At 39.9% G+C, this 25,867-nt stretch overlaps 1 protein-coding gene across 2 annotated transcripts in view; it reads left to right on the forward strand.

The window, feature by feature from the left end:
* NPR3 (natriuretic peptide receptor 3) overlaps positions 1-18,012 on the forward strand; it is a 46,739-nt gene extending 28,727 nt beyond the window's left edge. Inside the window, exons 5-8 of one of the 2 annotated variants that reach the window (XM_037373630.1) lie at positions 3,737-3,831; positions 6,449-6,584; positions 8,133-8,220; positions 10,383-18,012. In XM_037373630.1, the coding sequence (XP_037229527.1) occupies positions 3,737-3,831; positions 6,449-6,584; positions 8,133-8,220; positions 10,383-10,494 (431 nt within the window). In that variant the 3' untranslated portion in view covers positions 10,495-18,012. The remainder of the gene's footprint in view (positions 1-3,736; positions 3,832-6,448; positions 6,585-8,132; positions 8,221-10,382) is intronic. The other variant, XM_037373631.1, reaches the window with a different exon arrangement.
* Positions 18,013-25,867: the final 7,855 nt, after the last annotated feature.

Here is a 25,867-nt window from a genome sequence, read left to right on the forward strand (position 1 = left end):
AACCATATGAAACCATATACATCTTTAAGGCTGGCTTACATACCTCACCAGTCTGACTTATTTTTGCACCAACCCTTAAGGTCTTACTCAGCTCAAAAAACTCCTAACAATTTAATGACCCTCACTGATGCTGTAAAGGAATACCAATAATTTTCTCAGGCTCCTGCTTTGTTTTTGAAAAGATTACAGCTGCTTGCTTTACTCGTGCATCTATTAGCTCTGAGATAGCCTCATTTTTTCCATTTGACTTTTTTATCTTAAAAGCCTGGGAATGAATAGAAGCAAGCAGGTGCCAGGTTTTTTGGTTTTGGTTTGGTTTTTTTTTTTTATTTCTTGATGGGACTCCTTTGGGCCCTGGAGGGATTTTCCCCCAGCCTCCTTTCAGGAGTTGTGCATGTTATCTCAGAGGCAGCAGCTGAACAGCTCTGTGCTTTTCTGTGCCTAGTCTTGTAGGTTGCAATTCCACAGTCCAACTGGCACTTGTATGTCACCCAGCTGATGCAAAGCGGTGCAAAAGCTTTTGCCAGGTAGGGATCATAATAAAGAAACCAAGGATTATTTGATTCATCTGTTGTCTCTTACAATATTTCCGTCTGTCTAATATTCCCATCCATCTCTTACAGTACTCCAATCGTTTGGTGTAGGATTGGCAAGATTTCCTATGGAAATGCTTAAGAGAAGGAATAAGTTCCCCAGGATTAGAAGCAAGTGATTAATTGGAAGGTGTAAGAAGAATCTTGGTAGTCAGTTTCTCTGCTCTAAAACAGTGGACGTAGTGAGGAAGGCAGGAAGGATGGTGGCTCCACACCTCTTTTCTGTTCTCAGACTGTGACTTAAACACAGGGCAAAAGGGTCCCCAGGGTAGCTTAAGGCAACACAGGGTTGCTTTAAATGATGCTGATTGCAGTTATCCCGTAAGAAGCCCTGCACCAGCTCGAGATTGTGCTTGATGTCCCACTAACCTCCATTCACATCCACAGCTTCCCAAAACATGCTGTCTTAACAGAGGCAATCTGGTGCCTGAGGATTTGCCTCACTGTTTGGTTATCCTGTTTATGAACAGATGCCTAAGTGCAGCCTGTCTGTGTTTTCTCTGCTCCTACTTCTCTGCTCCAGGAAGCCACCAACTGGTGTGCCCAGGCAAGTGTGCTTCATGCAGGTTGCATCATTGATTCTCACACCTTTCTTGTAAAACCAGCCAGAAGGAAAAAAATGTTCCTTTTCCCCACTCGTGAAAACCAGTTTGTTGTTGCTGGCTGACCTGTCACAGCTATTTTGAAAATGTAGCTGTTAAGCTGAGCTATGAGGGCACAGCTGAAAAGGTCAAAATGCCATGTAAGTCATAAGACATCTCCTCCCTGTGGCAGTACTTTGCTGGACATAATTTACAAGGATAAGACTGATTTTGAAAGAGGCCTTGAAGGACTTGACATCTTGCAAGCCGGTCCTTTTAGGAAAATCACATTCCTTTATTCTGCTTGCAAGTTCTTCTCTGAAGTGGATGCAGCATCAGAGTGTGGTCCATGCATACACCCACGAGGCTCTACTGCAGGACTGAAGCTTTTTATTTAACTTAAACTTTTGCAGGCCTCCATAAGAACTCTCATTTCATTAATGACATTAATTTAACTGCTGTCATCTAGATATCTAATTGCCTGGGCACATCATATTACACTTACTCCGAACAGGGGACCCATCAGAACTCCCAAGGGGACGTAGATGCCGTTCCCTGCAGCATTTACAGCTTACAAGCCACAACTGCACAGACATCGTGTGCTTAGGAAAGGATAAGGCTGAGGTGATCGAAGGATTGCTTATTGCTTGGGTTATTAGAGAAACCCTGGTATGACTGCAGGGCATATTTTGTGGAGAGTGCTTTTTGTCCAATGGCATGTCCTCTGAAAAAGTAGCAAAATTTTCTGTATGGATGTATCTAACTTAGTAGAACAAAAAGAAAGTCTGGATAAAATCCTTTGACTTTCATCCACATACAGTTCTTCAATAAGGCTGTTTCAGAATTTCCTAAGTATGTTCTTAAGGAAGAGCATTGCAGGAAATGTCAACATTTCAGACTCTTTGATTTGATTCATATGGAAAAGTTAAAAATTAGTCTTTCCCATTTAAAAAAAAAAAAAATCCTATAGGAACTCTGAGTTTCAGCATATTTTAGTACCTACTTCCAAAACCTGAGTTTTGGCTTTCTTAGGTCAAGATGTCTGTTCCAATTAACACTTCCTGTCAGATCCAGAATCCAAATTGCCATGTAGGCAAAGACGTTGTAGCCCTTTGTGATCGCCTCTCCCAGAGCTTTCACAGCGAAGTGGTGAAAAGCATTCTGCTTTCCTGCAGTAATCAAACTGGCAGTTGTTCGATTTCTGTATTGTTATACTGAAACAGATTCTTGACAATAAGCTTCTGTTGACCACTACATGTTTTGAAAATCACAGTAAATTTAAGGATTCCTGCCGTCACCAAAGGGGAACAGAGACAAGCTAAATGCAAGTGTGTTAATCTCTTGCATGTTTACTGTCATTAGGTATGTTGAGGGGAATTTATACTCTGGCTGCGTATCACCTCTCTCTTCTGATTTACTGTTACAGAGAACCTGGTTCTCTACTGCTTTGTAACTGGTCTAGTCATGTGGTTGGTGTAACATGGATGTATAATGATGCCTGTTTGACTTGCACTGGTGTAAATGGCTGTGTTTAGTGTCAGACAGTAGAGGATCACATCTGAGAATATCTGAAGTGATAAAGCATATCGGCAATTCTTCATCATAGTTAATTGATATTGTTTGATGGATTTAAAGAACCCATTTGACTTACAATGCAACAAGTTAGAGCCACATCCTTTGTACATAAGGCCATACATTGAAAGACAAGGTTCAGACTGAATACAGGGACGTGTTTATTTACCGCTACAGTTGGAAGAGGTTGCTCCAGCAAGGCTGTGCAGTTTCCATCCTTGGAGGTTTTGAAGACCAGATAAAACCCTGAGCATCCTCCTACCCTGACCTCCTGGCTGACCCTGCTCTGAGTGGTTGGATTCAAGACCTCCTGAAGCCCCTTAAAACTTGAGTTATCCTATAAGTCTGTGATTCCCAGTTTCCCTAAAGCTTCCGAGATCTTGAAAAGGAAGGAAGTGAACTGGGGGATCTAAAAATGTAAACCGAACAGCACCATATTATGCAGTTAATCCTATGTAAATTTATGCAGGACTTTAATGCATATGTAGTGCACTGGTGCCCCTTGTCCATGAGCCTCCAGTATCCCATCTTATGGAAACACCACAGGACTGGCTGTATGGCTGCACCAGCCCTATCAGTCTGTGGGGTGCAGGGCTTTGCCCCTGTGTCCTCTGCAGCACATAAGCTGGTCTCTCCTTATTGAAGCATCATTAGATATTTCAGGGTTAGGCTCTCTGTAAATAATTCACATTAAATATGTTTGTGTTTTATTCTTGGATGCTGGCTTTTGGATTAGGTTTTTGTTGTGTATTCCCCAAACATCTTCACACATTTGATATGTAAAAAGGAGAAATGTTAAGAATTTGGGAATGCAGACACTGATTTGAAATTACAATTTCTTTTGGAATGCCAACAAAAATGCTGGGAGATGGATGAGATTTCCTGTCATATGGGTCTGTAAAAACCTGTCTGCTGTTGTCTTGTTTTCCTTGGAAAGGTTCGGTGTTTTAGAGAAGTTAATTTTCTAATTCCTCACATGCCATTCTTTAGGCATTGCAGGCCAGGTGTCCATTGATGCCAATGGAGACAGATACGGGGATTTCTCTGTGATTGGAATGACCGACCCGGAGGAAGGCACACAGGAGGTAAGGAAACAAACACCACTGCAATTGGCCACTGATGCATTAGCCAGTGTAATGTAACACGGTATTATCTGTTTACTTGGTGGGCAACCGTTTATTTAATATACACATTAAAATGGCATTGCTTAATCTTATCAACCTGGAGACCAAATTCTTTCTCTAAAATAGCTATCTTGAAGTATTTATTCTAAGGGTTTTTTGATGATGCTAGAGCCTTTAAAATTTGGAGGGTGAAACCTCACAAGCTAGCTAAGCACTGATAAATTTTGAATATGATAAATCATTGTTCGGTAAGAAGAAAAATTAATCTTACAGCAACAGGGATGCACAAGTTACCCTGATGTGTAAACACAGTGAGTACAGGTATTTCAGTCTTACCCTGTGGTTAACCACAGGCAGGAGTGCAGACCTTGCCTCACTTTGCTTATCAAGCTGTAAGACCTAAGTGCCTTGTTTTCAGTGTTTAAAAAACATTTTAATCAGACAGCTTCATATAAGCCATGTGGATTATTCCACTGGACACAGCAGGAGTGGAAGCAGCCAGACTGTGGAAAACAGTCTAGGAGAAATAGCACCAGCTGCACATAGGGAATAGCATGACAGGGTTGAGTTTATTAATACATATATTGCCCTAACTCCAGCTGCAGCGTAAAGCTGCTGTCTAAGCTTTGCTGGTTTTCCCTATTTCATCAAGCTCAAACATAAAGCATCAGTGAATCTGAGCTGGACATTTCTATGTGTGGATTTGAATCCAGTGAAGTTTTCATTGTTCTTGCCAGTTTTGCAACAGCAACAAACTCAAGGAGCCTTTCTAAAAGCATGAGGATGTCTCTGTCTCGTGTGTTTTAGCGTGTAAGTGACTGAAAAACTACAGCAGTGAACTGCAGACACTCCCGGAGTGGGGGGACGTGTGCAGTAATCATCACTAATTGAATCTGGGAGTACAAATTACTTGGGATACAAGTTGTTCAAACAAAGTTATCTTTTCTGTTTGTTCAGTCCATTAGCTTTTCATCTTGTTTATCAATTTAGTCCCCCTCTCCTACTCTTCCTTCCAGCCCTCTTTCACTTGCAATTGAAAACTGTCTTTTATTTCTTTGATGTTATATTTCTCCTTTTAACATACTGCTTATTTTAACTTCCCTCTGCTTTGTTTATAATGTATATAAATATACAGGCAATTAACATATTTTACATGTGATTACATCTGAATCCATTTGGTTGCTACTTGTAGCTATTTGTTCTTAGGCCTTTCTGCATGCTTTCATATTTAGTAAGCCCTGCTGGCACAGGACTCTTCCACTCCTGTTTGATAAATTAAACAATCTCTTAAGGAATACCCTGCTGCCTGCAAATGGGCTTGGAGGTTTTTTCTCTCTACATTCTTCAGTTTACTGAGTTTGCCTTTATTTTTGAACAAACATTAAAAAAAGTCTGTCCTCTAAGGCTGTACCTCCCAGCTGCAGAACTGGGGGAGAAATTAATCTCCTTCATTTAGTGTGAGATCTGTCTTTGTATCTAACCAGGAGAAATGTTATCTTTTAACTCTTTCCTTTCGAAGTGAAATTTAGGTGAAAGGTTTGAACAGGGTATCAGTGGCTTGAATTCTAAACCCATTGCTTCTGACTATTTCAGTGTCATGCCTTTATTACTGTACATAGGGTTTTTTTGAATGTTTTCAGATGAGTGGGTGGCTACTGTTAGCACAATTTAGCCCTGAAACTGTGCAGTAGATGAAACATGTTATCTTGAATAAAGCCTGCATTTACTGCTGAGGACAGGACTGAAATTCTAAATCTAATATCTTGATGCATTGATCTGAAATAATAGTCCATGCTACCAGAATAATAAGTGTGAAAGGCCCTTTCTGTGTAAATATTGACAACTGCAGAAATGCATAATGGAGAATGACAGGCTCTGTCAGTTCTTCAGAAGGTGTGAAGATTTTAGCTGAACATGATCAAGTACCTCCAGATCCTTGCAAAATGGAGAAGTCCAGCCTGGAGCGTGTGGTTGGGAGGCTCCGCACACAAGGTGCTTAAAATGATAACTTTCACTTAGCTGAGTGACTGTCCTAAGCACTCAACCCACTATGGAGCGATTGAAGAAAGTGCAGGGAGAGCAGGAAGGATATTTAGGGGATTAAAAAAACTTGTGTGAACTGGGTTTGTATAGAAGACAAGCCTGTGGGCAGACCAGATAAGGGCCTGTGAATATGTAAAGTGGTATTTCAGACAGGAAGAGTGTCTATGTCCACTGGCAATTTGGTAAGTAGTGATGGATAATTGCATCAAGGGAGATTTAAGTTTCATATTAGGGAAAACCACTGACAGGAAGGATAGCTAAATTCCAGAATAATTGCCTACAGGAACTGTCAAGTCTCCATCTTTGAAGGCTTTTAAGAACAGGTTAGATAAACATCTGTCAGGAATGCTTTTGTTCAGCTGATCCTGCTCTGGGGAGGGCATGCACTACATAACCTCCCACAGACCCCTTCAGCCCTGTCCTCTGTGACTCAACATCCTGCCACAGGAGTCCAAGTGAGTGATGCCACTCTCCTGTTTGCTATACTTCCCGAAGTTGATAGGAAAATCTTTTCATTCCTTTCTTTTTTACATAGGTGATTGGGGACTACTACGGAAAGCAGGGCCGTTTTGAAATCCGTTCAAATGTGAAATATCCTTGGAATCACGGCAGGCTGCGACTAGATGAAAGCCGAGTTTCAGAGCACACAAATAATACACCGTGTAAATCATGTAAGTTTAGTGACTTAATGCTTCTGCCTAGCCTGTCAGAGAGAGGAATCCATGTGGTGATGCAATGTAACAGGCCATATTATATTGCTTAGCACAGTTGTGCAACTGAGACGTCGTGACCGTCTCTCTCTGCTGGCTGTTTGAGAAGTCAGGGTCTGGTAGCCCTGGGTAGTATGTGGTCTGAATCACTTCCCTGAACTTAAATGTGACAGTAATCATGATGCACAGCCCAGGGCCCTGAAGGCTTTAGTACTTTTCAGGGGCTAAAAGTAAAATCTCTTCCAGCCAGAAAGAAGGATATAACTGAAACCTCAAACAGAGAGTGATCATATTGATAATTAGCAGCTGGGGAGGTCAATGCTGATGGGAGCAGCGTTCTCCCAGTGCAGAATGATTTTTAGTGCTATGAGAAGGCATTGTGAGGGGCCCAGCAGGCTGAGAAAAAGTGAAGTCAGTTGAATGGGGCAACACCTATGCATCCAGAAGGCTGGGACTGCCCTCTGCAGAGAAGGTGTACTTGTTTTCCAGTGTACTGACTTTGCAGACTGTGTTGTAGTGAGCAGAACATTGCAAGGAGGTAAAGGTAGGAAGATAGTGGTGCCTCAGTGGCAAAGGGTCTTAGATTTTCGGAGGAAACAAATTGCTAGTCCTGCAGTGAAAAGGTATCTGCAGCCTGGTAATGCATTGATCCCTGAAAAACCTGTGTGTAGACTGTTTCCAGGCCCTACCCTCTATGCTCAGCATGGTGTAGCTATGCACCTTCTTACTTCCACACATCCTGATGTACAGACAGAATCTTTTTAAAGGGTCAATGATAAATGAAGAGGAGGGAGCAGCTTAATTTCCTTAATATTTCTCTGTTCTTTCCCACAAATCCAGGTAGGCATGGAAGAGGGAGTAGGCTATACACACATGAAAATATCATTGATTCTTCAGCTGCCCTGCACTTTGCAGAGTGACAGTCCCTACTTGGGCTCCTGTTCAGCCGCTGTGCCCCTACTCTGCCTCTGCTGAGATTTGGAGCAAGGCAAAGCTCATATGGCTTTAACTTGAAACAGCATGGGTTCAGAAAAAAAAATAATTGAGGAGCTGTTGGATAATCATACAGTCATTTCAAGAAACCTAGGTCGTAGAGAGTTACTATGCTAAACTAGGTGAAATAAGTTTGTTTCAGTTGTAATGACTCAGGGCATATTCAGTGCTGATTCCTATTACGTGCGTCATTGTAATCCCAGTCTTTGTTATGATTCATACCAAGGTGTCCAGACCAGTTTCTTAACAACATTCCTGTGTATCACATCTGTAGAATTGTGTCTTCATCTGACACTGATCTTAGGGGCTTCTTTAACCCCAAGGAAAGCAAGGGCAAAAAATAAACGTGCAGAAACTGGAACTAAGGAAGAGGTCCCCATGGAGTCCTGAGCTCTGAAAGGTTTTAGTTATTATCTGAAGTTGGTCACTCATTTCCTAGCTGTGGGTATTTTCCAATATGTGAATGTAAGTAGTTCTCAATATGAACCCTGATTGCTTATTTTTCCCCTTTTCAAGCAGGTGGTCTAGGAGAATCAGCAGTTACAGGAATAGTTGTGGGCGCCTTGCTTGGAGCAGGATTGCTAATGGCTTTCTACTTTTTCAGGTTAGTCCAGTTCACTGAAAGTTCTGTAGACTCTGTACTTGTCATCCAAACCTCTCAGCTCCTGGCAGTGCATCCTTGATGGCAGACAGAGAGGCACTTTAATAATGTGTGGCAACATTCCCACCAAAGACAGTGAGCACACTTTGATTGTCCTTTTGTGTATATCCAGATCATTTTATTGAATCAAGGCCTTATCCTGTAACCACTTACATGTCTGAATAACTTCACTCATGGAAGTAATTCTAGTGAGTTCTGGTTATTCACAATTGCTTTAGTGAACTGTCCTGGCCTTGAAACCTTCCTTCTTTGGTACTCCTTGCCAGCAAAATTGTGCAGGCTGTGATCATGCAGGAGATTTTATCACTTGCCTGGTACCCTGCTTAGTTTCTGAGTATTGAGTGGAACTGTACTGGAAGCTAGAAAGAGATTTCTGTATAAAACAGCATTTGGATTTAAGAGAGCTGTGCATTTAACTTAATAAGGTGAGGTCAGTGCACGGTGATCAGTGTTTTATTCCTGTTTAAGTAAAATAATTCTTACACTGCTAGTCAGCAAATCCGTGTCTTGAGAGTTGATCCTACACTGATGGAACAAATTAGTTATACATGTTCGGCATCTAATTTATCCTCTTGTGCTGTGGAAGAGAAAAGGCACATAGGAGAATATATTTAACCTCTGTATGTGAGAATGAAATAATTCTATCCAATAAAAATACCTGTTTATAAAAAAAATGCTTCAATTCACCAGCACAGTTTCAGGGTTTCAGAAGACTCCAGAACCAGGATTAATCACCAGCTACTTAAAACTGTAGTTATGCAGGGTGGTTTTATTTGTGTATGTGTTTGGTGCTTATGTAATATGTTGTTTGGGTCTGAGACAAGATCAGTTAGCTGGGACTGATTAAAGACTGTCTTTAAAAGAAAAAATACAAGTCTGTCTTTGTATTGTATGTCATCAGACATGCAATTGTTCTTGCATCTTTTATATATTTTCAATCTAAGATGACAATTTTTAGATTTGTTTTTTAGCATTACTCATATTGTGAGAGTATTGGTATATGAGGACAAGAGATGAGGCAAAAGACATACCCTAAGCAGGTATAAAATGATGCAAAGCATCATTGTGGGAACGCAACTTAAACTCAGTCATCTGACATAAAGATTTGGATTGGAAACCCTTGTTAGCAAGGCTGGGTGAGCTCAGTACCCAGTCTTTGTATTTTTCATCAGAGGGGAGAAATCAGCACATTTTTTAGAGCAGTTCATGCCATCCTCATGTAAAAGCTACACATCTAGCTCTGACTCCTGCTACACATGAAAGTGGAGCAGAGTTTTCCTTGGCATACAAGCTTTTTGTCATTAATCTGCACAAGCAGTACTGTATATGCATACGGCTGGACTAATGCCCTTCTGAACATTGGTTCTGAATCTGAGTAGAAGCATAAATGTATAAAATGTAAATGTGTATCATCTTATGATTTTTTGAGATTTGGATATTAAAGGGGAAACTGAAAGGCAGTCAGAGGGCTTGTCTGACATATAAAATAACATAACAGAATTCTTCAAAAGGCTCTAGAGGAAGACACACAGGAAAAACTGTGTCTGATGCATGAGCAATTGTATTTATTTCTTATCTATCCTCTACATCCTTCTTCTTAATTCATCATACTACCTCCTCTAACATTACAGACATAGTAGCTTTCTCAGAGGGAGGTGGGAGGATCAGTTAATATATAGTTCCAGTGAGAAACACAACTGAATGAAGAGTCAGATCTGTTGTTTGAACTCTGCACAAAGTGTCTCCCCCTCACCCTGTATACTGGAAAGAAGTTTGGCTTTGATCAATATAAAGCAGTATGTGACACAGTTCACAACACACTGCAGCGAAACTTCCTAATCACTTAGATCAGAAGTTTTCAAAGAAGCAAATGTCTGTGTCTTGGTGCTTTGAGACTGTCGTGTAGAAATTAACAGGCATTCTTGAGACTGGGTAAAATGTTTTGGGGCAAACTACTTTAATCTTTGACCAGGCTTTCACATTCTGCCACATTTCATTTTTCAACTGGCACCCAGCTGTCCCCTACAGGCATTCTTTATAAGGGAAGTCCTGTTATCCTATAGCTGGAGAAGGATTTCTCACTCTGTTCCTCTCCTTTCATGCAGAAAGAAATACAGAATAACTATTGAGAGACGAACTCGGCAGGAGGAGTGTAACATGGGGAAACATCGGCAGTTACGTGAAGACTCCATTAGATCTCATTTTTCTGCTGCATAAAGAAGAAGAAGAAAAAGAATCCCATTCTTCCTAGGGAAAAAGAGTTAGGGAAAAGGACACAACCAAAGACATCAGTGTAAAAAGAAGAGGCGCTTGAAGAACTCACTCTTTTAAGCAGTAATTTTGTCTTAATTTCTTTCAGAAGCTCAGGAATGATTTACTAATCACATTATGCCGCATGGCCTTTCATCTCATGAAAAAGAAAATGATGCAGTTTGAAGTTATAGGGTGTACTTAATATGTAAAGACAGTGTTTCTTAAGGCATATATTAAGGGCAGCAGATTGAGTTTAGTTGATGGGGAATGCCTCATTCTGTTGCCATTTTTTTTAAATCTGCTACAACCTCCTTCCTTAATTGCATCTCACCCATGGGTATCAAATATGGTTTCACAGGCGCAGGTGCTGGTTGTTGTCAGAAGGAGAAAAGGGATTTGTCTGGGGTATGGTCCTGCATCACTGAATCGTTGCCATTGATTACAGGGGATACAAGACTAGGCATATGCAGTTTAGTTCTGGGAGGGAACTGGCACTTGGGTGTATAACTCCACTGGGGTATAGTTAACTCCACTGAGAAAGTCAGGCAGGTGGAAGCACACGCAAATGATTTTTTCCTTGTTTGTGTACTATCGCAATCAAAAGCACTGATTCTCCCTCTTAGGTGCTGGGAGTTAGGAAAAACTCCAGTAAAGGATGAGGAGTTTCACTGGTGTGAAATAGAGAGAAGACAATCAGGCCTCTGGAGAGGACTGGCTAATTCCTGAATCTTGTATGTGTTTTATTGTGCTCTTTTCTCTCTACTGCCACGACTTTTCAGAGAGGCAAATAACAGTCCATGTAGAGCCTGCTACTGTCTGCAGTGAAGTAAATGGCAAAATCCCATTAACTTCATTGAGCACAGGACTACATCCAAAATTGTAAATATGAAAGTGTTTGTATAGCTGAGGCAATTCAAAAGGGGATCTTTTTTGTGTACAAATGACATTCCATGCTACCATTTTATTTTTAGGATATTTTTATCTTGTATTTTTCTATTAAAGTATCTATTTTTGCTTTGGTAGGATTAAAAATTAAGGGAGAGGATGTTTCGAAGACATATTTTTTATGATAGGAGTAACATGCAGGGAAAGTCAACAGCTGTAAATACACTTTAAAACCAGGATTTTGGGGAGGAGAAGTGACTTTATGGGTAGTAACAGAATGTTTGCCCCACTTTCTTCTCCAGGCACGTGCAACATTCAAATAGTTATTTAGACAATATAAATGTAGTTATTGAATTGTCTGTGTGATGATGGCCCTGATCTTGAAAATAATGAATTTTCCACATGTTAAATAGTCCTGTATTAGTAGGAATTGGAGTGGTAAAACACCACTCTAGGGCTGATTTCAATCCTGCTGCCATCAGTATCCCTGGACTTTTTCCATTGACTTTACCAGGAGCAAAACTAAATCTGTGATGAATTAGCTACTGACAGGTTATTTTATACTAGTCAAAGGAGAGCTCTGTGCTTTCTAGCCAATGAATGGAAATGATTGTACATATTATAAATGTGGTGAAGAAGACCCATAAAAATATTTTCTGGGGCAAAACCCAGCTATGACTATGGTTCTAGTGCATGAAATCTCTTGGTTTATCCTATTCCGATTTCATAAGCAGAACTTTCTGGTCTCAGCAGTCATGGTCAGACTTGAAGGTTAAGCTGAAAACTGGCACTGAAGCCTGTGTTCTATAAAACTTCTAGGCCCTGAGAAGCCAGAGTGCCAGTTGAGGGAAACCATTTTGGGGTAGCTGGAAGTGGATGAAGAGTGAAAGCTGTCTCTGTCTTCTTTCTGCTGCCTTTTATTTGTTGACGGGGAAATAGCCCAGGGAGCATTTCCTTGGACTTTTTTTTTTCTTATGTTTCACTTGTCTCTTAGCATATGTAGGGGTTCATCAACTTGTAAAATATTGTCTGGTGTCCTAAGCAGCCAGAGGGCAAGGCTTCCACACTGTCCGTGCAGCTCTAGTGTAGGTGCTGGATGTACACCAGGTAGATCTGGTGTCTTTAGGGCTCACCTTAACAGCTGTTGTTCACACGGTGGATTTCCATCACCCTGTTGCCCAGTCTGGGCTTGTATGACCTCTGCGAAGATGCCTTAGCCAAAGTAAAACTGTGGTCAAGGTACAGTTTATTGAAGTAGTCTCCTTATCTCATGGGCACCAGAGAAGGATGTAGGCCGGAGACCATTCATGTGGAGCTGGGGAGACAAAAAAGACTTCATGATGAGTTTTTGGATTTTTTTTTCAAGCGGTTGAGTTCATCTAGCCCCTGGGCATGCTTCAGATTTGGGTTTTTTAAGTAATTTCCAAGGGAGTTTTGATGTACTTCTTGCTTTGCAAATACACTTTTCAGTATTTGTGTTTTCTTTTATCCATTTGACTACTTTGCCACAGAAAAAGGGAAGGAAAATTTTAAATATGTGGAGAAAAGAGAGTATGATTTGAAGCATAAACTTTTTTTGAAATTATGTTTATTATGACTTGCCTTGCAGTGTGAACTAGTACTCAAACAGTCCTAGTTAGGGACAAGACAGCGGTGTACATCTGCATTTTTCCTGTTCCAGGTCAGAGCGGAAGGTTGGAGCCAGGAGATTTGGCTGGGACAATAAATTGTTGAGACAGCTTTTTTTATTGCATCATCTTACTGTAACTAAACATATTTTTGAAAAGAAGTATAATGAGAGGTTACTTTTCAATTAAAATGATAATAATTCTGATCCTCAGTGTTATGTAGGGTTTTTAATCATGACCTCAGTAAGTGTTTTTATGAGATGTCTGTTGGTGGAAGGCTGGTGGAGGCCTAGCCACAACTTCACATCCCAGCACCTCCCAAGAAGGTGAACCTTCCTTGCACATTAGAACATTTTAGATCAGCGGGCTTTGATTTTTCTAAGTTGGTGCACACTTACCTGTGCTTTTTTCCCATGGAAGTATGGAGATCATTTAATACATTTCATATAAGTAGATTCCTGTATAGCATAAATAAACTTGCTCTTCTTAGCTACCTTTCACAGGCCTCTTGCTAATAGTTCCCAGGTCTTCTATGGACCATAGATCAAAAACTGCCTTGCGTTTAGATTATTCAGCAGAGAGATTCTTTACCAGCTAAAGCACTTTTCCTTTCTGGTTCATCTGCATTAGCTCAATGCCACAATGTTTAGGCTTCAGACTCTGTAAGGGAATGCCTAATCAAAATAATAATAATAATTGATTCTCAAAAGAGTTTTCAAACCCTACATTTTTGGCTTCAACAAATTGCCTGTAGTACAGACATACATCTGTATTACAGCGTAGCACAAGGAGGGCCTTGGCTCAGCTCAGCACTTTAGAACACACTTAAAATGTGCTCAATTTCAGCTTCTAAGTGCTTTGCCCACTTGGGACCAAAGGGTATGATCCTGGCCATGGCTGAACCAAAGAGAATCTTGCCATGTGCTTGAATCAGAGAAAAGTTGGCCCCATAGGCACATGTTTATTGCTAAATCTTACAGTTCTGCCTGTTACATTAAAATTAAACTAGTGGGTTCATAATTTTTGTTTGACAGTTTCACATATTCTGCTAATTTAGCATTTTTTTAATTTACCAAATACTGGTCAGCTTAATAGATTCTGTGGACAAATTAGCTGTCTTGTACCCTCTTATCTTCAACACGTAGACTTCCACTGCAAGTTGACAAAGATGAAGCAGAACTTTCAATAGTACCTGTGATTTGCTACACTGAGAACAGCAACTTTAGACAGATGCCTAGATGCTTTATCCTGGGCCATTGGTAGTTCTGGAAGTGTTATTTACGGACAGTTCGTGTGTCCATAGTTGTCTGTGACTACCACTATCACCAGGTATTTACCAGTTTCTTCTGTTGCCCAGCTAAGTTCTGAGAACATTGTCATTTCTAAATTTTCTGATTGAGAGTGCTGTGCACCTTGCAAGGTTGTGGTCAGAATTCAGTTTATAGAAGAGTTATATTCATTCACTTCTGAAAATAAATTTTATTGATCTATTTTCAATTTGGTTTTAAGAAACGCTTCATTTCATTATTGGAAGTATTCTGTTGATTTTTAATGGAGAATTATTAAGACATAGCTAGTGCTTTGAAAACATTTGTGCTGGACAAAATAACACTGTGCTCCCTGACAGTATGGTTTACTGGGATTTTGATCTGTGACTCATTTTTTGGCTTGGAGGGGTGATCACACTCTCATTAAGGTGACCAAAAATCCCTCTAATTGATTCAGTGGAAGTAAACTCAGACTCTCAGTGAAGTGTCTTCAGGCTTTAAACTCAGCATCTTGAAGCAGTTCAGAGTGAATTCCTCAGCTTTGCATTAGAACAGGCTGCATCAGCCTTAGCTGACCTTGGCTCCAGTGTGATTTTCACCTCATGAATGCCATAATGCTCCTGGAAAGCCAAGAATAGACATCAAAGACAGGAAGCTAATAGGCCTGGTCATAAATTTCTTTGGCAATTCAGTCCACCTTTTCCGGAGCTCAAGACAGTTCCTCATCCTTCACTACCCTCTGTGCTTCAGAGTAGCCTTGTAGCTGTTCTGTTTCTTTTAATAAAGCAGTTGAGCTTATTTTTCCTCATTTTCTCCCAGCATAAAATGAACACCCTTGAATTCCCCATTTTTTTCATGCTTTTTTTCTCTAGCTTCAGTAATACTTTGAAAATAGACAGCCATTTTCTGTCATTCAGTCAGAAATGCTCCCTCTTCACTGAGCTGTGGCTTTTAATGTACTCTCAGCACTGCTCTGCTGCCAGCACACCTTGTGTTGGCCCGTGGCCACACCAGCCACTATCGGAGATGTTGACCCAGAATTGTCTGATGTTGCCTGTCTTTTAACCAAGCAAAGTTGAAAAATCAGATTGACCAAAAACATTCTGAAGTTTAAGCTGAATTTTGCAGCTGGTGTCCTTTCCTTCTAAAAACACCAAAGGCTCGTATAACCAGTTGTGGTTATAGAAGCAGTCACATTAAAGCTAAAATGATTACTGGGCGCCACTGGACTCACACAAAATGCATTGGTCCAAGCATGGTGAGATGATGTCAGCCAGTCTTTTTTTTTTTTTTTAACACTAATTGTTGTTGCTATAAAATGACATCAAATCTAGTGACCACCCTAAAGTAGGGTATATGGGAACAGAAATACAAGTTTCTGATGGTACATTGCCTTTTCTGTTGATCAGCAACACACCCTAGTAACTTGCCTCAATAGTGAGTGATGAAGGGACAAATTTCAGCAAAGTGTATGTGTTACAGGAGGCAGTTTTAGCCCTTTTTTAGAAACAACAGTATGCAAAAGTTACTTTTTGGAATATACTTTTAGGGATATGCTGGAAAAAGTTTTGCCTTCAGATGTGTTGTGTGTCTCCTCTCCTCCCCCCCTTTCCTTCTTGCTGTTGAAAGCACAGAAGGATTTGTGTGTGTGTGAAACCTTTCAAGTGGAAGGATGGAAGTGTTTGCACTGTGCATATCCCTGCTTAGAGGCAGAAATGAATTCAGATGGCTTGAGGCCTGTATTTTTTCCACTCTCAGATATCTTTTAACATCTGAGCTCTGAGACTGATGGGAAATGATTTTTGAATTTAAAACAAATAGCTGTTTGTGAGAGACCTCGGGCCTCCCTGTCTACAGGGGTCAGCAAGCTGTGCGGCAGACTTTGATAGTGTCTTTTCTCTTCCAGAGAATGACAGGAAGCCTAAGCACTGTGGTTTGCCCCAGTGAAGCCTTGAGTCTGGCCTAAATGCAGCTCTCCCTTTATCTCACCCACAGAGGAAGAAAGGATAAAGGTTAATGTTGGTGTTTTTATGAAGTTACTGCTGGTTTTGATCAGGAAGATAATGCTGCCACAGCTTTGAGGCTTTCTTGGGCTAGTGTTTAATTATGTCCAGCATATCGTTACGTAGACTGTTTTATTATGCTATTACTTCTTCCAGAATTTACCTTTCAGAATGACTCCTCCAGATTTACAGCATACAAATTAGCTTTTGAAAGGAGTTGCTTAGAGTGCATTCAAAATCTCTCACTAACCACTAAGTTAATATTCTGCATCAAAGGCAAAGTATTCTAAATAACCTGACACTGTTAAAGTTTGTATGTAAAGCTATAGTACTTCAGATATCTTACGTGGATTCATTAGATGTTAAATCTTTGAAAGGTTAAAATCCACTCTGTGTGAACTGTTGCTTGGTGTTTCTGTCATGTGAATGTTTCTAAAGGACACTTGAGCAAGTAAAGAAAACATACCAAAAAGGGTATTTAAAAAAATAATCTTGATTTAATGGTTTCTTTTGTAATCTCAACTGGTATGCACAGGGAACACAAAATTCTCCCCTCCAGAAACTATGAACAGAGGTTTTGCTAATGTTACACTAAACCATCAGCAGACATAATGAGCACAGCTATGTTGGTTCATACTTGGTGACGATCTGGACTTCGCTTCCTCTGTGACCTGCATATGCAGCGTGACGGCAGAACAAGCCACCACTGAGAAGCCAGTATCACAGTTACGAATCAGTGGCCATTTATCTTGGTGCCATGTGAGATGATGTTTCCTCCCATATTTTGTGTCTCCCTGATGTAGCTTTGTGGCAGATGTTGTGATGACTTCTGCGATATAGATGCAAAGGATGAAAAGATCTGTTAAGAATATAGGGAAAATATCTGTGCGGTTGAGTTAGGGAGATGGAGAAGATGGAAGAGGCTCAGGGATCTATTATACTCCCATGATGATACTATAGACTGTGTGGAGGATGGGATCAAGCTGTTTCTGCATAGTACACTGTTGTTTAATACCTACTTTCTTACAGACTCAGCAGAAGCTTATTTCCCTTTTAAACTTCACATAGCCCCCTTACCTAAATTTTAAACAGGATTTTAGTGGTGCATAGGACCTGTTCAGGGTGTACCATGCTCTTAGGTTGGCCATTTACCTAGTAACAATGTCATCTTTACTGTGCAGGTCTAAAAGTGCTGGGTAGGGTGGCAGGATGAAGACGATGGGTAGAATTTGCTGTGTTTCTTGTGCATAGGATGTAATTATCACAAAACTAAGAGGACTCAGGATAGACACCGCGGACGTTAACTTTGTCCCCTTTTTTCGGTGATACTGTTCATTATTAATGTAAAAATACTGGACAACAGAGAAACCTAGTACCAGTCTAGTAGAAAACAAATGGAAAGCCGCACAGTATATTGTACTGATGTAAGTAGAACTATCTGCATATAATGTGATTTTATTTATTGTTGTTTTGTGTAGAGGAGAGTGCGTATTCATGACTGTGGATATAACCTTTGTTTATTTGTGTAATGTATTTTATTTCTTTTAGGACTTGATCATTTAAAATATCTACATTCATTCGTGTCCTTTGACTTTTTATTCTGTGCATTTTCTTTCACACATTTTAAAAATGCAAGAATATCACATAACCTAAATTGTAACAAAATGTTTCCATTAAAGACATAGGAATATGTTATCACCTGTTTCTGTGGTGTCTTTTATCACTCCTTTACTACATTCTTGGTCTGTTTCGTATAGAGGGTACTATCAGATGGTGCAGAGTTAGTTACATGAGGGTTATTCTGGGTCTAAGGCACCGTAAAACGCCCTGATTTTAATGATGTTTAGCAACTGATTAAATCGGTAATCAGTCTAACCTTTCTTTGAGAAGTAAATTTCCACTGCTATTTTAAGGTCTGGAAAAGGTTGTAATCAGTATAAACTTTGGATGTTTTTCTATATATTTTCAGTCCTCTAGAAATGCAATTAAATAGAAACCAAATTATTTAAATACATTGGAACCTTAAGTAGTAAAAATTAATCTTTATAGCCTGAAGAGAGCAAAACTTAAACATTTTACTAAGCTACAAGTTCATTTCTTTGCAGCAATCTTATCAAATTGGGGGAATGTAATTCTGTTTCTTTCCTGTGCTATTAAATACAGTCTTCAAATTATCCTGTTTTGTCTAGCCTTCTGCTTTCTGTATGCATGTTTCTGTTGTAGCCATGTTGCCAAATCTAAGATTTGTGCTTGACGGTATGCCAGGCCTCTATATTCTAAAATAACTTGGAAATGAGTGTGAGGAAGAAGTATCTGATCACATTTGCATCAAAACTACAAGTACCACGTATTCACTGGAGAGTTGATAGAGAGGTGGAAACATCCTCTGAGTTAACTGTGGACCTAAAATCTTTCTGCAGCCCAGGAAAGCAAAAAGTAAAAATACAGGCTTGGAGAGGCCCAAACAGTTAGGGAAGGGCTGAAATGCTGTACTAGCTGCCGTGCCTTTCACTGGTAAATCTCTAAACATGTCACTAAATTTACTTAACTCAATACTGCCATCAAGGAAATTAATAGTACCAGTTTTTACAGCTGATTAAAGGTGCAAAGAGATTAACTTTCAAGAATTGTAGAAGCTAATTCCTGATACATGTTAAAATTGAGATTATTTTAAATATGTCTCCTCAGGCATAACACTTAAATGTTGTATGCTCTTATGTCTTCATTCCATTGCAAAGAGGAGTGCTCTGGAAGTACCTACTAATTTTCCAGGATTTCTGTTTAAAACACTGTAGAAAAATTGTACAAGTAGTGTTTTGTGTTCCTGATAACTGCAGTAGTCATTAAAGGTGTTTTGTGATCTTTTCAAAAGTGCATATTCTACATGACTGATCTCCAGTCTTTTCTAGCAATTTAAGATTCTAGTCAGGATAAACTAAAGATCGGTTTACTGATGTTCACTAATATTCTAAGTTAGCTAGAACTGAGATCCATAATGATACATGCTTTACCACTGCTATATTGTAGGGATACATCATCAGGGAAGGCAGCAGGAGAAACTTTTGACATCTTGCCTTCACTGAAAGTGGAAAAAATCTCAGCAGCTTCAATAAAGTTTTTACTCAAGTTTGGGAATATGGCATGAGGGATTATTGACTGAATTTATGTCCAGTATATGACCCACAGGCTATTAGTGCTATGTCCAGCATGTCGTTACCTTCACAGTGGCAGAACTTTCTTCCACTGTAGCTAGATTATTTTTTTAAAAAAAAAAATTATCCTTCAAAATGAATGCTTGAGATTTGTGTGATGAATCATGCTTGAGATTTGTGTGATGAATCATGTACATGTATACTTACACCAATATTCATCCAGTTCATCCAATTTGGATGAAAAAGTTCATCCAAATGTATGCTAGGTATCTTTTTCTCAGTATCAGCCAGTCTGACAGGTAAAAATTACATATGGTGAAATTACTTACAGCAATTGATCTCCTAGTGGTAGCAACTTTTGGATATCATTCTAGATATCCTGTAACCTAGCTGGATACATTTTTGTGGCTTTCTTAGGAAACTATTTCTTGAGGAACATTCATCACATTTCTAAAAAATTATGGTGGCATTTGAGCCAAATCTTGGTCTTGAACCTCAGCCAATGTTTTCTTCAATTGAAAGAGGACTGCCAATAAAAAGTAATTGTGCAACTGACAGAACCTCTTTTGTTGCCTCCTAGGAATAAGCATAATTTACAGTCTGTAATGCCAAAAAGGGTCTCCCTGTGTACATATGCTAATCTTGGTAAATTTTCCTGAGTCATCCTAGGGTTGGTTTGATGATCTTTAGTCCTCTGCCTCAGAAGAAAAAAAAAAAAATTCCCTTTCTATAAGTCATTACTCTGTCCAGCTATTTGTTCTGGCAGTGCAATGGTTTATTGTCAGTGTCTATTACTTCTTGACACTGCCATTCGATTTACACAATAAACCCCTGCTTTTAAATTTAAATACATGGATATATAGTTCAGAAACTAGCTGATGGCAAAAATTCTAACCAAGGATTTTATGTGTGTCCAGGACAGGGGAAGAGAAGACTCATGTCCATGCAAGCCCTGTTCTTCTCCCACCTATATTTCTACAGTACCAAAGCAGACATTTTCCCTGGCCTACTCTATTCCGAGTACTCATTATGTGAACAGCCACCGAAGACCGACTACTGCTGTGCTGTCTATGAGCCAGCAAGCTTCACAACTGGTTATTTCTCCTTCCATCTCCCTTTTGGGGTCTAGCAGGCTAACAGCATACTTAAACCATATAAAACGTACGGGGGAAGCAGTGCTTGTGCCACTTCCTCCTGCCTCTTACCTAGTGTTAAAGAGTAGTAGTGATGTGACTGGGGGAAAACCAGTGTCCTGGATTTGGATCAGAGATAGAACTGCAGTTTTGATGCCTCCTAAAACAATAATATAAACAAATGCTATTTGTGAACCAGTGTCTTGCTGAACTAATTTACAGTTGTATAAAAAATGAAAATGCCTCAAGTAAAGGCATTATAAATAATTTTCCCATAATCTAAATGCCTAGACTACCGAACTGTAGCAGGCATTTCTCATTTCTTATTTCTTTTGCTGCAATAGTACATTTTTTGTTGTTGCTTTTTTGGGTTTTTTTTTTGTTATTTAGCCTTCAAAGGGAAAGAGTGAGAAGACAGACTGTACGTTGTAGCACAGGGACCATTCAGACAGCAACATGGATTTGTGGATTTAAATCCCTTTTCAAACCAAACAGAAGAAAGATAGGATCTGCAGCTTGTTACAGCCCTGGTAATTATTATTTATTAAAAGAACAGCAGTAGGAACAGTCTCTAAGTGCGACTCATGTGTCCTGGCCAAATTAGATGCCTGAATCAAGGATTGGACTAATGTCTCTGACATCTGAAGAAAATGAAAATTGCTCTCATGGTGAAAAATTTCGGATAGTGAGAAAGTCCTGACAGCTCTGCTTGTCATTGAACTTGCACTCAGGTATAATATGACCCTGCTGAAAAGGATTGCTGCTGACAATTATGTTGAACTATTGCTTGGGCAGCCTTGAAGTGTGGAGTATGTTCAGGGTCCTCTGCCTTTCATGTCTCCATGTGCAGGATGGAGGGTCTAGAGGAAGAATTCACAGACCCTGAATGAATCCTTTGATGCAAGTTTTCTTCAGAACAAGGGAAGGGTTCCCACTTGCTCCCATTTGATTACTGTGGTGTTTCATGGGACATCAACTGGAATAACAGCATAAGAAATACCTTTCTTTCTTAAGAAAAAATACTGAAGAAGTAACTTTCGTGCTCAGGCATCAAAGGAACAGGTTCAGTGAAAAGGGATTGATAAACCCACCCAATTAGGTCAGGGAGAACAAAAAGCACAGCAACAGCCTGATGAATACAGGAAATAAAACTGGAGGAATTAGGCTACTGGGTTATGTACAATAAGGCATGTTATAGATTGAGGAGATCAGAGCTTTAGTCTCTGTTCTGAGAATAGATTTACCAAAGCAGAGGACTGGCCAGTATCCAATCTCTTACTCTCCTGGGATAGAAAGAAATGAGGCTTTCTGCTGGGTCCTGGGCAGTTTTAGGGAGGAAGCAACAGAGCCTGTCAGGAAGGCACCAAAAGGTTTAAAGAATGTGGACAGGTTTCTGCCTTTCTGCATGGCTTCTTAAACAGAAATAAACCTCAGAACTACCTAGGATTCACCCAGCAGCATTTATAAATAGGAATAACAGAGTAAAGACATCAAACAAAGGAAAATGTAGGCTATGTATCAGGAAAAATTGCATAAGAGTGTGATCTATTAGCCCTTAGGCACCCCTCCCAAAGGGGGTGGAGGTGGAATTTCTGTTGCTGAAAGCATTAAAACCCCAAGCCCTTGGGAGTATGCTGCAGGAATAATCCCACACTGACTGGAGGGAGGATGAGGTGATTTAACTGGTGGTCATTTCCACCTCCAAATCTCTTTTATGTATGTGCCAGGATGCCTTTAAGTGACAAGCTGCAGTTCAGCGCCAGAGCTGAAAGCAACCTGGACACAGCTCTAGCGAGTGATTCAGAAGAAGCAGACAGGAAAGGAGGTATAGAAAGAGGGGTGGGGGGGGGGGGGGGCGGTAATTTAACTGAGACAAGCCAAAGTGCATAAAAAATTTTCCAGTTCAGTTTGGGATGGGAACTGAGGCTGAAACAAAGAAAGTGGTTAAGTGATCCCATCATTCCTTGACTATTTATAGATGCATGTCACATGTCAGTGGCAAGTATGTTAAAGCCTCATTAACACTGGTTTCTTTAGTCAAGGCCTGACAAATGAATATAGATATTAAGGGCATCCGCCTCCAATACAGATACCACTGTTCTGCAAACCCTTACCTGGGTCTGACCAAGGAAAATTCTTCCCCTGCCTGAATTGCAGCTGAAACAAAAGTTTCCATCAGCACCAGTACCAAACACTTAATTTCTTCCTCTCTACAGCTCCCCCTTCTCTGCCAAGGAAATAAAAATGAGGGAGAAATAACCTTTCCCAATCGTGAATGTCTGCATAAGAGATCATTTCACACTTTTACATTGTCAGTCCTTTCTATAGCCCCTCCTTTCATTACTTGTTTTCACTTTGTCATTTTTTCACTTTATTTCCTCCATCATCCTCTCTAGTCCCTCTACCCCATACCTAACCTCCTTCCTTCCTCTGCCTACCAGATTTCCTAAGTGCTTGCTTTGTCTTCCTTTAAAGGTATTTTTAAAATTGTTGTTGTCTTGTTTTAAAGAGTCCACCTGGGTTACCTGCTCCTGAAGAAAAAGCCTCAGTCCATCTGGCAGCCTGAGGCAACAAATCTCTGGCCCAGGGGCCTTTCCTGTGGATCCACCAGGCTGTGCTGAGGGGTGCTGCATTCTGCTCCATTGTCAGTGACCTGCTCTTAGGGTCATTTACCTCTTACTGCTTCAGGGGCTGCTACTGAGGGAGGAAGTACCTTTCTTTAATGCTATGGGATTTCTGGCTCACAGCAGAAATATAAGCACAAACAACTGCATTCCTTCAGAGAACATTGCTTATGTCACCTGTCTATTAGCAGATACCACACAGTGTCATGATTTTTATTTTTTTTTTCCTAAAAGACAACACAACTTTCCTTAGGACATTTTAAAGATTTTAATTATTAGTATTAGTATTAGTAGAAATAACTGGCTTCTCTCTGATTTCTCAGAGCCTAAACTCACAGACTGGAAGAATGATCAAAATCAAATTGCAGTATTGCAGCCTTCAACCCTGTACAGACCACCTGTTGAAAATAAAGTTTATTGTCTGCAAGACAAACATTATTAGGAGTCTGTGTTCTGCTAGAACATAACGTACCTAACTTGGCAGACTAATGTTAACAGGATAGTACCATTGTAGAGGGAAGAGGCAAAGACACACCCGTACGTATCCCGTGATGCCAGCACAATTCTTCCTACAGGCCTGCAAAATTTGAAGCTGACTGTGTTATCTATAGACCTACAATCCTGTGTTTAGGCAGCAAAAAGCTACATTGCAGGAGAAGTTCTTTGAACACTGATGGTAACTACATCTTACACGATGCCTCACCGCAGTAAGAAAGTCCTATGGGAACATTAACCAACATACACTGCACAGCACTGAAAATGAGCAGTACTGCCTCTTAAATGTTTTAATGTTCTGGCTGAATGTCAGCTCAGTTTTCCTCGTGGAATAAGTTCTTTGACTGAAATTCTATGTAAGTTGATACCTCCCATGACAGATCAGGCATCTGATGCAGCCCTTGTATTGCTGTTGTTGAGTTGGCTAAATATTGAACCTGACTATGGGGCAAATGCCGTAATTTACTTGTGTCAAAATAGGTTTGTTGGGTTAAAATGCTTCCAGATGCAGCAGTCAAGGCTTTGGAAAAGGACTGGTGGTTTTAGATCTCTCAGTTCAGGGGATGCCTAATTTGAGATACTTCAATGTAATTTGACTTTTCTAGTGGCAAAATCTTACTGTGAGAAAATCAGATCTAGTTTAGATTGACTCAAGGAGGCCCATGTATAAACAATGCATCCAAAATCACTAATCATTTGGAAAACAGAAGTGTTAAAAAAAAAAAGTCAGTCCCCAAATCCTCTTCAACCCCCAATTCCTCAGTTACTACACTAAAAACCTAATTATTATGTCCTTTTTTTGGTAACTGGTTTCTTCTCACTAGTAGTTTTGCAAATGCACATGTGAGGAAAACACTGAAAACAGCAAGAAAACTGTATAGGAAAGTCTGAAATACTGAAAAAACCCCCAAACAACAAACAAACCCAGAGAAATTATTTTTAACAAAATTAAACATTAATATAGATATATAAGTGCTCCTTTCATTAGAGAGAATGATCTAATTCTTTTCCTTTTTCCTGTTGAGAATTAACACAAGTATGTCCTGGAATTCCAGAAGCCCCGCCAGCCCTGTGGATGTAACAAACCTGAAGTTATTGCTTGACTAACACCTGTATTCAAAATGCAATCTGAAGCAGGGCTTCCAATCAAAAACATCACCTCTCAGGTCTGCAGCTCTGGTAATTTTAAATTTCCACATATTTACACTGCTCCAATGCTCTGTGTTTCATATGTTGCTTAGGCTCCCTTGTGGCTGCTGCAGAGCTAACTGGATTAATTCATGATTCCCAAGAAGGCTGGTGTCCTAGGTGGGAGGCAGGAAGCTGGGCAGTTTCGCAAACTATCCATCTTGTTCTGTTAACAGAGCAAATTGTTCCCTATTGTCGTTATAGTTTAAAAATCAAGGAGGTAATGTTATACTAGCTAAGTACTGCATTAACTGCAACTTAATAAGCCTAGCAAATTGTATCAATGCACTCTCATGCACAACATGCTGTCTTCTGTTAGATTATGCCATATATATATTGCAAATACTAAAAGCACGCATTAACTACACAGTGGAAACAGAGCTAGGTTGTGTGTCTCTGTGTTATTTTCAGAGATTCAGGGCTAAATCCTCTGTGTGCCATAAAATTAATGCCTTCTCTGTAGATATACACATTTTTCTCCAATGTTTGGAGAGCAAATTAATAGCTGAGAAGCAACAGTTTTTAATGGAAATTAGGTCTGTCTTCTCTTCCCTGACCATCCTTTGCACAACCCTCTTTTTGGTCTGTAGTATTCAGAAAAGGAAAACAGTTCTTAGATTAAAGGTCAAGCTTTAGAAATTGTTCAAGACTTGATCTACCAAAATAAATTTGGTAGAATTATTTCCACTGTCCCACCACTACATTTAGTCCTTAAGTCACATGGGTGCAAGATTTCTCACAAACATCTGTATATACTACTATCAAGCCAAAATGCATTCAAGGCTGAAAGACTTTTTAATGCCTATTCCAAGTTATGTTTGTTGCCATTCTTGCTCCCAATTTGATGACCACAGGTGAAAAGCTTTATATATGAGGTTGAATGAAAAATGTTCATGCACACTATGAAAAAGACTGTTGAGCCCTGCCCATAATATGCTTTCCTTTAAAACCTTTGAAAGGC

Source organism: Falco rusticolus, chromosome Z (assembly GCF_015220075.1).
Source record: "Falco rusticolus isolate bFalRus1 chromosome Z, bFalRus1.pri, whole genome shotgun sequence".
NCBI classification, from domain to species: domain Eukaryota; kingdom Metazoa; phylum Chordata; class Aves; order Falconiformes; family Falconidae; genus Falco; species Falco rusticolus.